Genomic DNA, 17,985 nt, shown 5'->3' with positions numbered 1-17,985 from the left:
ATTTAATCATATGTATTATTATTTAAAATATGAACAACAGTAAAGTATTACAAACGATTTGATCCTAATCGTTCATGTGAAGACATGTGGGTGGGGGTATCCTATACAAAGAGTTTTTATAAGATCGGACCTCGAAATGATTAGTCTCTCTTTATAACGTTGTTATATGAAGAGACTAACATTTCACTAGGATGACCATAGGTAACTCGACCTTAATCCTGAGTGAGTTGTAAACTCGTGCCTATGAAGGCAATCCTTTAATCTGTATGGGTGAGAGTTTTCAGTTTCGCCCACTCAATAAGCCTACCATTTTAGAGATTTATCTGAGTGAGGAGTTGGGAACACAGCTAGACAAGAATGAATTCACTCCTCCCATCTAGAGGGTAAGTAGATGAATTGCTCCCTTAATAGCTGATTTCAAGTCTTAAACAATGAGGTCTCACCCTCTCACTGGCCCGAGAGAGATTAGTTTATAGTTGTCATAAATTGTTTATTCAATAAAGGTATCTATGGTACTTAAGGAGTTAGATGTAACTATATGGGTGAAACGGTAATATGACCCAACTGTAGTTACGAGCAATTCATGAAGAGTCGACTTACTATTGATTGGTTATATTCGTAGACACAGAAATATATCTACAGTTTGAAAAGTGCAGCTGTGGGTCTAATTGAGTGATTTGCAATGAATGAATGTTGATTAATCTACTTAAGAGTTTAATTAATTAATCTTATATCATTGAAACTTCTAATATGTAGGTCCATAAGATCCCTTTACTAACTCACTAAGGATAAAACAATGAATAATTGTTTTTATAATAATTTAAATTATTCAAATTATTTAAAGGAATTAAAGATATTAAGTATATTAGTGTGAATAACATAAAGTATAATGTATATTGATACATTATATTATATAGTTAATTATAAATATAACTTAAAATTAAAACTATATAATATGTGAGAAATAAATATTTGAATCAGATTCAAATATTATTTATGTGAATAAAATTCATATAAATACTATAGGTTAAAATTTAATATGAATAAGATTCATATTAAAATTATAGATTATAAGAGAGTAATGCATTTGAATATGATTTAAATGCATGTTTAATTAAATGTGTAACATTTAATTGAATTTATAATTAATTAATGAGATTAATTAACTAGTAAATATATTATTTAATTTATAATTAATTAATTAGATTAATTAGTTATATTTATTTAATTAAAATTATTTTAATTAACTAATATTAAATAATATTTAAAAAAAACTCTCGTGCAGTTTCAGGAGAGCAGTTGTTGGAGTGAGGGGAGTCATTCTCCTCATGTTCTTTTTGTTTTTTTTTTTTTTTTTAAATTTCTGTAAGAGTTACAAAATAAAGAAGAAAAAAAAAAAGATCTAGAAAGATTTTTCTCAAAAAAAAATCACTCACGACCTCTCTGCAAAATTGTCTCTTTCCCTTTCCAAAAACTCTAAAGAAGTCCCACCACTTCATTGTAAGGAGTAAATTGGAGGAAGGGAATGACAAAATACAGTCTAAAAGTGAAGAATCTTCTCCAACAAATTATATTAGACCGTTGGGAGTATCTCTACTACCTTTGTGACATGTGGCCACTAACACCTATTCTTTTTTATTTATTTCATTATGTAAATATTAATATTCCCTCCTCGGGCTATGATAATATTGTATAGAAAGGGTTGTCCATCCATTAGTTAATACACAAGTAATAATACCTAATAGTTGAGGCTTTTCATAAAAAGCAAAAAGACCTTTCATCTTTCTTTTCGTCCTTTTGTTTTCTTGCTTGGTATCATAGCTATTTATGGCCACCACCTCGTTCATTGTGAGCTCAGCCTCTCCCTCATTTAGTTCTCCTCCATTAAATCAACTATTAAATTAGGCCACCACTATCAAACTTGACCAAGAGAACTACCTACTATGGAGAAATCTGGCGCTGCCCATTTTGCGAAGCTATCGGCTGGAAGGTCACCTCACCGGCGAAGATCCGTGTCCACCCAGGTTTTCCGTGGCAACTGATCAATCGACAGCAACCGTTCCGCCTGGAGATGAAGCCGGTCTTGGAGGACAGTACTCAGGCATTGCCTCTCTAACTCCTCAGCAAGGAATAACCACAGCATCCAACTCCTCCCCTGTTCTTCAGGTAAATCCATTTTATGAATCACGGACTGTTGTTGATCAACTTTTGTTGGGTTGGCTGTATAATTTTATGACTGCAGAAGTAGCTATGCAAGTGATGGGATATGAAAATTACAAATACCTATGGGCTGCCATTCAGGAGTTATTTGGTCTACAATCAAGAGCGGGGGAAGATTACCTTCGTCAAGTATTTCAACAGACTTGCAAAGGGGCAATGAAAATGCCTGAATACCTGAGAGTGATGAAGACTCACTCAGACAATCTTGGACTCACTGGAAGTCCAGTACCTACACGAGCATTGGTGTCACAAGTTCTATTGGGACTTGATGAGGAATTCAACCCGTTTGTTGCAACCATCCAAGGACGCTCTGAGATCTCTTGGACAAATATGCAAACCGAACTGTTGGCTTTCGAAAAGAGGTTAGATTATCAAAACACTCAGAAAAACATGGTTTCATTTAACAATTCCTTCTGTTAATATTACAAGCAATTTGAACCAAAGAAACTCAAATGCCAATGGTCAACATTGGAATAATGCACAAAATGGTAGACAAACAAACAACAACAATCAAAGGGGTGGAAGTGGACGAAACCGAGGTAGAAGACGGTGGAACAATAACAGTTACAACCGACCTACCTGCCAAGTCTGCAATAGGTATGACTACTGCTGATATTTGCTTCCACGGGTATGAGAGAGGGTTCGTAGCCCTTACAAATCAGAACAAAGGCGGAAATCAAGCCTCACAAAACATTAGAAACCAGAATACCTCATATGCATTCACTGCATCTCAAAATACACCAGCTACTCCTCAAATGGTTGTTGATCCAAATTGGTATGTAGACAGTGGGGCTACCAATCATATCACTGGTAATTACAACAATATGATTCAGTCCACTGACTATGGAGGTAAGGAAAAAGTTATAATTGGGAATGGAAATAGACTGAATATATTTCACATCGGTAGAACTAGTTTAAAAACAAAAAATGGACAACTTATCTTAGAAAATGTGTTGTGTGTGCCTGAAATAGCCAAGAATTTAGTTAGTGTTTCCAAACTAGCTAAAGACAATGATGTGTTTTTGGAATTTCATGCTAACAAATGTATTGTAAAGGACTTGTGTTCAGGCATGGTGCTGAATGGGGATCTTGAAGATGCACTTTACAGGCTGAATACAAAGAAGATAGTTGATGGTAGTGCTTCAATTGTTTATGAGAAATTGAAGTTAAAAATAACATAATAGTATGTTCAGCCTACTCTATACCTACTGTTTTCACTAATAGGAAGGTGTCCAAGGATGTTTAGCACAAAAGATTTGGGCATCCATCTTCTGCAGCCCTAGACTTGTTAGTTAAAAAATGTAATCTACTAGAAACCTTGAATGCAAATGTTGAATTTTGTGAAGCTTGCAAATTTGGTGAATCACATGCTCTTCCCTTCTCTAAGTCTTTTCTCGAGCTATGGCACCATTTAAACTAGTTCACTCTGATTTATGGGGCCCAACACCAGTTTTTTTCAATGATGGTTTTCGTTATTATGTTAATTTTGTTAATGATTTCAGTCGTTTTCTATGGATATATCCCCTAGACAAAAAAGTGATGTAATAGGAGCATTTAATCACTTTTACAACACAATCAAAACTCAGTTTGGAGGCAAGATTCAGTGCTTCCAATCTGATAATGGTGGGGAATTTAAACCTATTCAACATCTATGTGATAAGCTAGGGATTAAAGTAAGACTCTCGTGCCCATACAAATCAAAACAAAAGGGAAGAGCAGAACGAAAACATCGACAAGTAGTTGAAATGGGACTAACCTTATTGGCTCAAGCAGGGATGCCTATTAAGTATTGGTGGAAGGCCTTCACTACAGCAACTACCTTGATTAAAATAGCCTACCATCAAAAGCAATTGGGAACAACATCCCATTTGAAGCTCTTTTCAACAGGAAAGTAGACATTTCACTAATAAAGATATTTTGTTGTGCTTGCTTTCCATATTTAAGACCTTACAATACTCACAAGCTAAATTTTCAGTCTACTAAATTTGTTTTTATTGGTTTCAGTCTAGCTCACAAGGGATTCAAATGCCTTAGCCCAAATGGACGTATATATATTTCCAGGCATATGCAGTTCAATGAGACTGAATTTCCTTTCAAAGATGGATTCTCAAAGAGTAGTGACTCGATATTCTCTAGAGAAATGCCAGTCCCACAAACCTCACCAAACCATCAAATTCCCTCCCATCAACCCAGACAAATCTCTGAATTTGTCCCTCCACATAATCCACCTCCCACGGTTGTCCAAAGCCCATCCTCGAGCAGTCCACACCAAGCCCAAGCAGTCCACCCCCACACACCATCCAAATTACCCGACTTCTCCCACAACTCAACTGCCTACTCATCAACCTCACCCACTTCCCTACCCCGTGATCCCTGCTCTCCTTGCCCCTCAAGTACATCTAAGCCTTGACAAACATCAGAACAGTCTCCTTCCAATCATTTCCTCCCCAGTCCACCAACGGCACTACCACCTCAACTTCCTTATCATCTCATGATTACTCGGGCAAAGGCTGGCATCTTCAAACCAAAACTCTTCACCTCTAAAACCACAATTGGTTGGTCTCTTACTGAACCAACACGTCTAACAGATGCACTAGCCACTCCAGTTTGGAAACAAGCAATGGATGCTGAAATTTCAGCCCTATAGAGAAATAATACTTGGACACTAGTTCCCAAACAATAGTCCATGAATATAGTAGGTTGCAAGTGAGTTTATCGTATCAAAAGGAATATGGATGGAGTTGTTGAAAGGCACAAAGCCCGACTGGTAGCCAAAGGCTTTTATTAAACACTTGGAGTTGATTTCTCTAAGACATTCAGTCCAGAAGTAAAACCTTCTACAATTCGTATTGTACTCTCCTTAGCCGTATCTTAGAAATGGTCTTTGTGAAATCTCAACGTCAACAACGCCTTCCTTAATGGAGTCCTTGATGAGGATGTTTCTATGTCTCAACCTTCTTGCTATGTCAACCAAGTTCTACCATCTCATGTCTGCAAGCTCCACAAAGCCATCTATGGCCTCAAACAAGCACCACGAGCATGGAACACCATGCTAAAGTCAACTCTACTTGACTGGGGCTTTCAAAACAGTAAGTCTGACTCATCCTTATTTATCTATTGCAAAGGCAATGTTATCATATTAATGCTTGTGTATGTGGATGACGTCATACTTACTGGAAACAACACCTCCATGGTGAATCAACTAGTAACTAAACTAGACAACACCTTTGCACTAAAAGACTTGGGAATTCTAAGTTACTTTTTGGGCATTCAAGTCAATCACCTACCCTCCGGTCTTCTACTAACTCAAAGTACATTGACGATATTTTATCCAAACTCAACATGGAGGATTTCAAGCCAATGGTATCTCCATGTACTCTCAGCAAACATTATTCATTGAATAGTGGCAAAGTGTTAGAAGAACCCTTCATTTACCGGAGCAAAATTGAAGCTCTTCAGTATCTCACTCACACCCGATCGGACATTGCCTATATAGTCAACCATTTAAGTCAATTCCTGAAGCAACCAACTAATGAACACTGGAGTGTTGTCAAAAGAGTACTTCGTTATCTCTCAAGAACTAAGCAGTTTGTCTACTTATTCAACCAAGTGATGGGTTGTCTATTAATGCATACTCTGATGCTGATTGGGCCTCCAACATAGATGACCGTCGCTCCGTTGCAACATACTGTATCTTTGTGGGAAATTCACTTGTATCATGGTCTTAAAAAAAGCAAAGTGTTGTAGCCTGCTCAAGTATAGAATCTGAATATCGAGCCTGCTGAGATCATATGGATACGCCAACTTCTGTCTGAATTGGGCCTTCCACAAACTACCACTCTGGTCCTATGGTGTGACAATATGAGCATCGGAGCCCTTGCCTCTAACCATGTCTTTCATGCTTGGACAAAGCACATAGAAATTGATGTGCATTTGTTCGTGATCAAGTGATAAATGGTCATCTATCAGTTCGATACATACCCTCTGCTGACCAAGTTGTCGATTGCCTTACCAAGCCACTCACTCACTCTCACTTTCACTTGCTGAGATTCAAACTCGGGGTCATTGAACTCCCCTTTCGTTTGAGGGGGGATGTAAGGAGTAAATTGGAGAAAGGGAAGGACAAAATACAGCCTAAAGATGAAGAATTTTCTCCAACAAATTATATCAGACCGTTGGGAGTACCTCCACTACCTTTATGACATGTGGCCACTAACACCTATTCTTTTTTATTTATTTCATTATGTAAATATTAATATTCCCTCCTCGGGCTATGATAATATTGTATAAAAAGGGTTGTCCATCCATTGGTTAATACACAAGTAATAATACCTAATAGCTGAGGCTTTTCAGAAAAAGCAAGAAGATCTTTCATCTTTCTTTTCGTCCTTTTGTCTTCTTGCTTTCATTCCTTACTGGAGAATAGAAAGGTCATTGTGTGGTAGTGTGCTATGGATTAGCTTTCAGTGTTTGTGATTTTGCAGACATTCGTATGTTCGTGCAGAGGAGTTGTTCGTGATCTAGGCAAGAGGAATTTCGTAAAAAAGGAATTCTACAAGGGCAAGTTCTTCCTCCCCTCTCCACTCTAGAATTACATGCTTAGGGGTGAATGTTTATCCTTTTTTACTGTATGTGTTTTTTTCAGTATTTTGTTGGTTTCAAAATTGAATGTCAATGTCACGACGTTTACACGCTTCCACAAAGAATTCAATTCCTTCATCCCAAATATGCACTAAAATTTTGACATAAAACTAAAATTTTCATTTTTCAAAAGGACGTTTTATACCTTCATGAATTTGGAAAATAGAAATGCTAAAAGCTAGTGAATGATAAAAGCTAGCAAGAATATAAGGGATCAATTCAACCTTTATATATATAAAAGACATGCTAATCAGACATGTTTAGTGGATATAAGACATAACTTATTAAATTAAATTAAAAATCGATAGTTTGATCCTCACTACAGTTATTGAACATTAGGAGAACCAAAGTAAAAGATTTTATATTATTATTATTATTTGAAAAGTTTACACTTTTTCGTTGCGAGAGAATCGATTTGGGCCCAATAATGTTACCTTTAAGATTTTTTTAGCGGTTTTGGTATCTCTATCAACTATTTCATTAATTACTAATAGAAATTTGAAAAAATATGCTTTTAATATTTTTCTTTTCGCTCTTTCTCTTCCCTCTTCTTTTGGATTTACTTCTTTTTTATATAAATATTGCTTTTCCTTTTTAAACTTATTAGAGATATATCTAACTGTTTTGAAATTTATTATTGGAATATTCTAGTATTATTCATTATCACATCAGTTTAAGATATGAGGTGCATTTTTTCATCCATCAAGATGAGATGATTAAATTTGTTTCCAAAAATGAAACCTGAGTATTTGTTGTCTCTAACAAGAATGCTCCAGTTTTTATTTTTTTATTTAATAAACTACAACGTGAAAAGTACACCCATGGTCAAGTGATATTTTGTCACATTTATTGATGATGGTAGTATACAACATAGTAAAGACGAAACTTTTAATATTTTTAAAATGTACGAGGCATAAATTGAAATTCAACTTGAGAATAAAGTCAAAGTGCTAAAATCAAATAGAGATGATGAATATGAATAATCAATGCTTTATTTTGTCACCTTAATTGATGATCAAAGGACGGGGATTTCAATTCACATTTCACCCATTTATTAAATCTTGTATTTTAAAAAATTTTAATTAGTCTAGTTTAAGCTTGATTTCAATTTCGTCTATTAAAAAATTCAATTTCATTCATAAAATTTAAATATTTTCTAATTTAACCCTTACAGTTTAGTCAAATTTGCCATATTTGCCATTTTTTTTTTTTACATGAAAATGAGATAATAATTTCTCTTTGACTAAGTTAAGTTGATTATTTTGAAGTTTAGAATCAGAGAAACAATCCAAAACTTCCTACCTAACATATTTAAGGAAACTACCGATTAGCAAGTTATTTTAGATTCTCCTTGGATTGAATTTGGAAAAAAACATATTTTCCAAATTTTCATTTACACTTTTAAGAAAAACGGTTTAAAATAAAAATACATGTATTTAATAACTTTTTTTCATAAGTATTTTTATATATAAGTTTGTTTGGTTTGACATATACTAAAAATGTATTTATTAATATCAAACTACTATAAAAGTGATTATAAAATACTATGAACTAATAATTTAAAATAATGATCATAATTGACCATTTGAGGTGGTCATCGTAGTTGGCCGACAACGGTCATCAAAGGTGGTCGTCAGAGTTGGCCGAAGGTGGTGGGTGGAGTTGGTTGATGGCGGTCGTAGGAGATGGGCACGGAAGTTGGTGATAGCCACAACAACATGAAAGAATTAGATTGATGACTTTGTGACCTTTTGGTAATTTAAGAATTATACAAATTATGAAAAGATTAACTATTAAACACTAGAGGAATTAGTACTCAAAAGTCATTTTTTAAAAAGTAGATTTGAAGTAGTTATCCTACACCAATTTATTTTATAAAACTCATTTTTAAAAAAAAAATTCTATTTTGAGCAATTTCGAAATACTTAACTTTTTTTATGAAATGACTTATCTTTGAAACTAAATACTCGAAAATCTATTTCAAATACACTCTTAATTTTATTTTTAAAAAAATGCTAATCTTTAACTTTTAAGAATATATTTTGGGGAAAAAAAATTAAGAATACATCAAATATGTCATGTCATTTACTAACTATTATTTGAAACTTTTATTATTAAGAGTTAGAAACGCTAATCTAATGCATCAAAAACTGATTCAAAGTCACGTGGATTCTTTATTTATTTATATTCTTATTATTATTTTTCGAAATAACTATATTAAAAATTTAATTCATAAATATTGGAAGGGAGATTTAGCCGGTCCAGTAATAGGTTTAGACCGCAGTTCATTACCCGGTCCAGTAAGAAGAAAACCAACTCAGATTTCGAATTACAAAAATATTTATAAAATAGAAAATTAAATTCGCCGTTGCCGGGGATCGAACCCGGGTCACCCGCGTGACAGGCGGGAATACTCACCACTATACTAAAACGACAACACGTTTACTAATGTAATATCATTAAAACTAGATCTCATCATCATCATGCACTTTAAGATTAGTCACATATTCACAATTTTCATTAAACTAACAAAGATTTACCTTAATCAAGAGATGAGGTTGAAATATCCCCAACTCCAAATATTGTTTAAATTAAAATTATTTTAATTTTAATTTTTTTAATTAATGGGAGGGAGATGACTTCCCTCCCTTAATCTTTCTCAACTCACTACGTGATAATGAGTGGGTGATTTTTTGCTTCTTCTAAACAGAGATTTTTTATAGAAGATTTTGGCATCTCTTTAATCTCTCTTGAACACACACAACCAAAGATTTTCCAAAAACTTCCCCTCTCAATTTCCTCTCACTCTATTCTAAAACTAAGAGCCCACAAAACTCCTTAGTGATTCTCATCCCAATAGAGAATACAAAATATTCTGACTGGTGGTGGCCAATTAGAGTTTCGAGATCATTGCAATTCATGATATTGTGAAGAAGGTTGATCTTTAAGGGTAAGTTACTAATCCTTTTCTCAATTTCTCAATGCATGCTATAAATTTAAATTTTATACATAATTTTTTCTGTTTGATTCTGTAAAATTCTCTATTATGTAAAAATTGGATTTTGAGACCGATCCTCACTTTTGCAATAGACTTTCGCCAGTTCCTTCAATGTTGACATAAGCAAAAGACAAAAAATAATTGATTTTTAGAATCTAGGTCAAATCTCATTTGGGCTTCTAAAAATAAGCCATTGATGCCATTTTCTCAAAAGAATAGTAGACATTAATAGAAATTGTTAAAAGTTGTTTTCTTATTTTAAAATATTTTTTAATTTTGAAAAAAATCCAGTTCCTTTTGTTAGCTAATTAAGGAAAAGTTTATAGTAGGGACCAAATGAGCTATTTTCTTCAAATCTCAAAGGTTAAAATGTTTAGTGAAAGTTGATTAGGGATTAAAGTGCTACCAAACCTAAAATTAAATTTAATGTGTAACAAAATCTTAAACAACTTTCAATTTTATATCTCAATAGTTCCACGATTTTTTTTTTAAAAAATGCCAAATAGGTCAAAGATAATACAAAAATTTGAAAATTCAAGGACCTATTAAAAACAAAACGGATAGATATAAAGACATATTACTACACGATTGTTAAAGTTTAGAAATTAAATAGGCACAAATTAATTTAAAGTTTAGAGGTCAAATAGGCACCAATCTATTAGTTCGGAATTTAAATTTGTAATCATTTTGGTCCCTGTATTTTCAAAATATTCATTTTGGTCTTTATATTTTCAACTCTAGTTCATTTTGGTCATTGAATAGCTTTCTAAAAGTGACAGTTTTGATCCCTTAAAAATAAAATAAAAACAAAAATGAAAGGACCAAAATGGTCCATTTTTAAAAATATAAGGACCAAAATTGAAAATGTAGGGACCAAACTAAATATTTTAAAAGTATAAAAATGAAAATGAATCAAAACTAAATGTATTTGGACCAATGTTATATTTAAACCATTAAAATAAAAGTACATTAGTCTAAGATATTGAATATAATTGGATGAAATTGATCCCACAATGACCATACAGTAAATGAATATGGTAAATACTTTACACTATTGAAATATCTGAATAAGTGTTTCATAATTGCATACACAGCCATACTCAGAAAAAAGAAAAAGAAAAGAAGAGGCATACAAAGGCCCAAAATATCGATTGTTTCACACACATATATATTGTAAATAGAACTTTCGACATTAGAGAAAAAAAAAAAAAAAAAAAAAAAAAAAAAAAAGAAAAAAAGGAAAAGGAAAGAAAAAAAGAAGTACATGCCAATTTCTATTAAATAAGCTTTATTGATTATTTTCTTAAGATAATACACACTATACCTTTCTATTCAATTTCACAAGAATGAGCGAGTTAGAAGTAGAGAGTGTGAAAATGATTTGTCAAATTATACATTTAGTTTCTAAATTTGAAATTTGTATAAATATCGTCTTTAAAATTTTAAAAGTATTTAATAGGTTTTTAAACTTTTAATTTTGTGTTTAAAAGGTAAGTAAAGTTTGAGAATATTTAATAAGTCCATAAACTTTTGATTTTCCATCTAATAGATCCATGACATATTCAAAAATTTTTAAATTAGAAGATATATATATATATAAAAGCTTTTGGAATATGGGGTTTTTCAAACTCAACATTTTAACTCCTAATTTGAAAATAAAAATGGTTATTTCATACTTACTGTTAGTTTTTCGTTATTACAAGCTAAGAAGCTAATGTATAAGAGGTAAAAGTTAGTTAAATCTTGGGGACAACCAAAAATCAAATCGAACCAATCAGTTTTATAGAGTAAGAAACCATACAAATGTCTAATAAAAAACAAAATCAATTTAATTTTTTATTTGGTTTGATTATTTCATTAGTTTCATTTTAGGTTTCGTTTTAGGTTTTTGGCCTATTTCCTTTCCTATAAGGATTTTTTACACATATAACTTAATTATATACGTTTAATTACAAAATTGTCTTAAATTTTCATGAATTTCAAAGATTTAGAAAAATAATAACAATAAAAAATAGAAATAAGAAAAGACCCATATGAAAAAAAATACTATATTCGATTCACATGTCTAAAATGATTTAAAAAAAATAGAATTTCAAATAATTGGAATAATAATAATAAGAAAAGACACCTATAGAAAAAAAGTATCATATTCAGACATCTGACAATCATCAATAACTCGTACATAAAAGTCACGTAGGTTATAATACATAGTATATATGAGATTTGTTTGTACATTTTGTTTTCAATTTCAAATATATATGAGTATATTTCAAATAATCGGAGGACACCATCTATCTTAATATAATATACATATGTATAAATGATAAAATATGTGGAATATATATCTCAACAGAAATGTGACTAACATTAAAATACAAAGTATATATTATACAAAACCTTAAGTTTGTATTGTTCTAAATATATTTGGAATAAACCTCATACATATTTAAAATAACATGGTACATATATGAAATAAACATTGTGTATATATATATACCGCCAAGAACCCGCTGTCAGATGTAAAAGGAAGAAATAGGATTATTCTGTACACCGACAGACGGAAGCCTTAAACGTAACTATCCTATCATATTCCTAAAATTATATTTATATATATATATCATATTAGTTAATGGATAAAATAAGAAATCATTAAATGAAAATCCTAAAAGTTGGGGATATATACCATATTAATTAATAAATAAAATAATAAATTATTAAACGAAAATCCAAAATTAATGTGATATATAGGGTAATTAAAGATTATTAAAAATATATATATAAATAATTAATGCTGATTTCGTTTTGAATTTTTTTAATATTTTAATTATGAAATAATACAAAATTTTAATCTGAGAGAATGTAATACGAGGTTAAAATTGTCCAAAAATCAAGCGAAAGTCTAATTATGAAATATAATTAAAATTTAAAACATTTGTGAAATATTAGTTGTAAAGTAGTTCAATTCTTTAAACATTTTTTTTTATAAATAAAAATTGAGAAATTGTAAAATATGTCTAAAATGGGGAGTTGATATTACGGATGAGATATTGAGTAAGATATTGTTTTTTTAAAAGATTTTGAAAAGGGAATATTATTTCTTTTTAATAAATTAATGAAATGAATTAATGGAACCCATATCTAGATCATTTTATATTTTTCCCTTTTAGAATTTGGGCCCTCTCATTTCCTCTTTCTTGCAATTGTCAATTTTATTTTTCTTCTTCTCTTTGCATTCTCTATGATATCCATCAACAACCACCAAAAACTTTGCTCTGTATTTTGTTCCCATTTCTTTTAGGTCTTTGTTTTTCCTTTTTGTTATTGATTATTTCTATGAAGACTTGAATTTACAAATCACTAAAGAATTCTGAGACATTGAATTCTATCAATTTTTACACGGGCATCTCGTTTTTCTCTTTCCATTTAGATGACATTTTATCACTTCCATGAATTGTACAACTCCGTCAATATACTCTCTTGAGAATCTATCTTTAAGCTTAATCCAATTCTTATTCATCGTTGAACCAAATGAATAAAGCATATCTAAGTTTTGGCTATATGAAGGAGATATTCTATTATCTTTAAGTTTTGGCCTTTATGATGAAAACAAGAGAGAAATCACTGCATTTCTAGGGTTCCTTTTTACTTTACAGAAGGGTATGTGACGAGAACATTAGTATGAAAAAAAAGTTCAAATATCTACGATTGTGAATCTTTATTGATAAAAGCTAAATAAATGAAACTAAAGGGTCAAATATTTTCTTCTTTTTTTTCTTCAAAGTTTTCATTTTTCCTCACAATCTTTTTAATCAATCAAACAAAACGGCTCTTTACTAGAGTTTTTTTTTTATAAATGATATGATATCAAAGTTACCTTTACCTGTCAACTTAAGTTTTTTGAGTCAATCGATGATTTAACCCTAGCAAGTAAAAAGTGTGAAATTTAGTTAATTTGCTTTAAACATCCTTAGCAATTTCATAAAACTTAAAGCATATTATATCCATAAAAAGGAAAGATTAAATTTCAATATTAACAAATGAATCTCATGTACAAAATTAAACCAAAATATACAAATAATTCATTCTTCATTATATACAAATCAAAGATAGAATAATAATTTCATTCATAAACAAATGAATATCCTAATTCTAATCTGAAACAAAACTCTTTATCAGAATAATAACACAAATGTCAAATACAACCTATGAATAACATTTATTAGAAAAAAGCAAAGAGAAGAAGAACCAACCAGTGTGTACGACAACATGTGTTGGTGTTCGATATTGAAGCGGTGGCCATTTGTGTGAAAAAATGGAGAGAGAAAGGGGAAATAATAGGGAAAGGAGGGGAGATTTGAATCGGTGGGGGACTTAAGGAAAAAGGGAAATAAGGGAGGAGGGGGGCGGAAAGGAAGGAAAACAAAATGGGTGGAAGGACTTAAGGGAAAAGGGAGGGGGAGGGAGTCGGCAGGGGGTCTTAAGGGAAAAGAGAACAAAAAAGAAGGGGGGCGAAGGGGAGCTGGGGATGGAAAAGACAGGAAAGAGGAGGGGAGGCGGGGTTTAAAGACTTTTCCTCCACATATTTTTGTCGGAAAAAGTTTTAATTTTTATCAACATAATTTTTAAAAGAAAATGTGCACGTTACTCTATTTTGGTCGACGCATTAAATTTTCTTACGTCTATGCCAAGAAAAATGAATGCATCGGAAAAAAAAATATCGAAACAGATAAAAATTCTTGCAGTGGATCTAGACACCATATAAAGAGGTTGGAATTTTTGTGGGGTTTGATAGGGTGGTAATGAGTTTTGTCTTTTTGCCTTCAATTTTACTGTGAAATTCTTGTTTTTTTGTTTAATGTTTATGTATTTCAGTAACATGCATGGGTGAAGAAGATTTTTGACAATTAAATTATATGAGAAGACAGGGATTTTGTTGGTTATAACAGAGGAGATAAGAGTGACATGAACCTAGTGAGGTCATTGTCGATGTCGACTAAGAGAGTTGAATTTTGACACCGATGTGACCATGCAAGTGAGGGTTTGGAGTATGGTGCCAGAGGATATGAGGATTCAGGAGTCGGTGATTTAGTGTCTTCTTGGAAAAAATGGTTGTTTGATTCATAATTCAAAGTCTTTAGCTTTTTCTCATTACAAGGTATTTTCATATTATAATAAAGTATCTACATGGTTTAATGATTAAATTTTAATTTATTCCAACCTAATTATAATTAAAGAAGACTGGGATGTGTTTTGGTTTATGTCGATTATTTCAAGATTTATCAAATATATTGTTCAAAGGAACACAGTTGTTGAATCTACAAATATACTATCCATACGTCTTATCAAATATTTGTGTAATTAATATCAAGAATAATATATATTCTACATAGCGTGTATTTTTAATTAAATATCTTAAGTTTAGACATTTTTGTGATGGAAACAATGTTTAAATATTTTTCAAAATTGTCTTTTAAAATTAAACATTGGTTGAGATGTCCCATAGAAATTGGCATTTTTTTAAAAAAAACTTCTTCACCTTTTTCTAAATGACAAACATACACACACCATAATAATGTGTCATTCTTCTATGTTGTCGTATACAAAGGGTGCTTTTGTCAACCACAACGTTCTTAATGTCAACAAAACCCTATCTCGATAATGTTTTGCTAACAAACACTCCGGATGCTTTTTGGCATTGAAAATTTATGAATGGTTTTGATGTAAAGATCTTTCACTCTTACATAGTCTTAGTTCATTTATGTACTCCTCAACTCATGAATAATATAATTTGTGCTCGATAATATATATGATAATAAAAAATAAAATATGAAATGTGATTATTAAAAGAGATTGATATTGTCAACATGAGTAGGACTATAATTTATGTATATCTCTTTATTTGAGATCGAAGGTTCAAATCGAGGTATTTCAACCTTTATTGTACTAAGCAATAGGATAATATTGAATGTACTTAGGCTTAATTTCTGATTAATGACGAGGATTTTATGGGCTTGAAGCAGGCCACAAACAAGGCCCAAAAATGGGTCTAAGTTAAAAAATAAAAAAGGAATTTCGTTGCCGGGACTTGAACCCGGGTCTCTCGGGTGAGAGCCGAGTATCCTAACCAACTAGACTACAACGGATTTTGTTGACATTCTAATATAGATATTAATTGTTATCCTCCTCCTCAATTACCAATAAATTTAATTCTTACTATGGGTGTTTAAATAACCCTACAACCCGAACAACCTGGACTAACTTCTGTAAGTTTCCTAAGTAACCCGACAATTCGAACAACTCGGACAACCTTGTTCTCTGAGTAAGTCCACATTTGGATGAATTTCTGTAAATGATAATTCTTGCCAATAATCTGGATGTTGAATTAGATGGAAGCGGCCTTCATAACAATGCTTGAAATTGGACAATTTGTAGTATTCATCAATAAGTGGTAGGTATGTCATATGCATGTAATTACAAACTGCAATTACATGAGAGCATGGAATCTTGAATGATTGCCACTTATTGCAAGAACATGTCCCTTCTTTCAAGCTTAAAACATGGGTGTGCTGTCTATTATAGGAAGAAATCATACTTATGCTAGTTTGTACTTCGAAAGTTTGACTTTCCCTGTCAATGGATGTCACCGTATGTGCCGATACTTGTTTTTCCCACCTCTTCAGTTTCTTTAAGCATATTCTGTATATATGTCCCCACGATCGAGTGCTTCACTGATTTCCTGTCTCCGACGTTCAAAATACAATATTGTGCGATAGAATGTTAGCCTAACCAAAGAAGTAATGGATAACATTCTAGCACCTTTGAAAACGTTGTTCATGCATTCAGCTGCATTGCTGGTCATCCACCCATAGCGGTACCCATCGTCATGTGACTGTGCCCATTTTCTAAGTCAAATGTCGAAAAAAAAATCAAGACATTCAGGGTGCAATTGTTTTAATTGCTTCGATTTTTATTTTGTATTGAAATTAATGGCCTTTGGTGTTGATTTCCAGCCTTAAACACCAAATTTTTTAGTTGCTTCGATTTGTATTTTGTACTGAAATTACTGGCAACATGGCGAAGACAATATCGGTGATACACTATGGGTTCATTCCAACCAATTTCTTCATTATTAATTGCAGCAAGAATGCCCTTATGTCTGTCAGAAATCAGGCAAATACCCTATCTTTGGGTAACATATTCATGCAATGCCCACAAAAATCATGATCAACTGGACGAATTCTCACCTTCACCGATAGCAAAAGCAAGGAGAAATATATGTCCGTTTGCATCAATAGATAAGGTTGTCAATAATTTTCCGTTATACTTTCCATAGAGATGAGTTCCATCAATCTGGATTAATGGCCTACAATGGTTGAACCCTTCTCTTGCAGGACCAAAAGACCAAAAAACTGGTCTAAAAATAGTCGTACCTGGCACATCAGAGGGAAGGAAAAACCAATTTGTTCGTGTTCCTGGATTGTAATGAACAACAACACTCAGCCAATATGGAAGCTTCGAATATGATTTCTCCCAATCGCCAAACAAGCAATTAATGTTTTTCTCTTGGCTTGTCACACCCGTCAATAATTGACATTATAGCCATATTATCTTTTTAATGTCTTCTTGAAGTAGAGCCACAGGTACTCCAGGATCAGCTCTAATCAAATTTTGAATTTCGATACTCATGAAATTTGAATCCAGCTGTGAATGATCCCATGTCAATTCTGAAAACAAACATGAGTGTTCTCCTTGAAGTTTTGTGATTTCGATCATCCCATGAGTTTTGTGCCGACATGCCCGTAGCCTCCAAGCACAATCGTCACTCCATGATTTACATTTAACATACCAAAGATCCTGATTTGATTCCACTACGACAATTTTGTAGTAGCAAGCTGTAAATCTTATTTGGTATTAAACAACATTCCTTTTGTATTAAACTATAGTTATCTTGTAACATCCTGATTTTTTTATTTTGTAATTAAGTTTTTTTATTATTATTATTGTTGACTACTTGGATAAATTATATGAGTTTTATGTTTTTTTGGCCAAGCTAAAATATGATTTAATTGTTTGGAATTAATTGAGTTTTATTTTGGCTTGTATTTTGGGAGATTTGGTTATCTATG

At 32.1% G+C, this 17,985-nt stretch overlaps 1 protein-coding gene and 2 non-coding genes across 3 annotated transcripts in view; 1 reads left to right on the top strand and 2 right to left on the bottom strand.

Annotated features, from left to right (window-relative positions):
- The window catches only part of LOC120089143, a 37,905-nt gene extending 31,009 nt beyond the window's left edge, over window positions 1-6,896 (top strand). The window contains exons 3-4 of the mRNA XM_039046559.1: window positions 1,906-2,582; window positions 2,713-6,896. Of these exons, the coding sequence (XP_038902487.1) occupies window positions 1,906-2,582; window positions 2,713-2,833 (798 nt within the window). The 3' untranslated portion in view covers window positions 2,834-6,896. The remainder of the gene's footprint in view (window positions 1-1,905; window positions 2,583-2,712) is intronic.
- A 2,328-nt stretch (window positions 6,897-9,224) lies between these two features.
- On the bottom strand, window positions 9,225-9,296 carry TRNAD-GUC. Its single transcript has one exon. It is a non-coding gene; the product is annotated as a tRNA-Asp (tRNA).
- A 6,633-nt stretch (window positions 9,297-15,929) lies between these two features.
- TRNAE-CUC lies at window positions 15,930-16,002 on the bottom strand. Its single transcript has one exon. It is a non-coding gene; the product is annotated as a tRNA-Glu (tRNA).
- Window positions 16,003-17,985: the final 1,983 nt, after the last annotated feature.

This window comes from Benincasa hispida, chromosome 10 (assembly GCF_009727055.1).
Source record: "Benincasa hispida cultivar B227 chromosome 10, ASM972705v1, whole genome shotgun sequence".
NCBI classification, from domain to species: Eukaryota; Viridiplantae; Streptophyta; class Magnoliopsida; order Cucurbitales; family Cucurbitaceae; genus Benincasa; species Benincasa hispida.
Note: the sequence above shows the minus strand (reverse complement) of the source record. Positions and strands in the feature narration are given on the sequence as shown.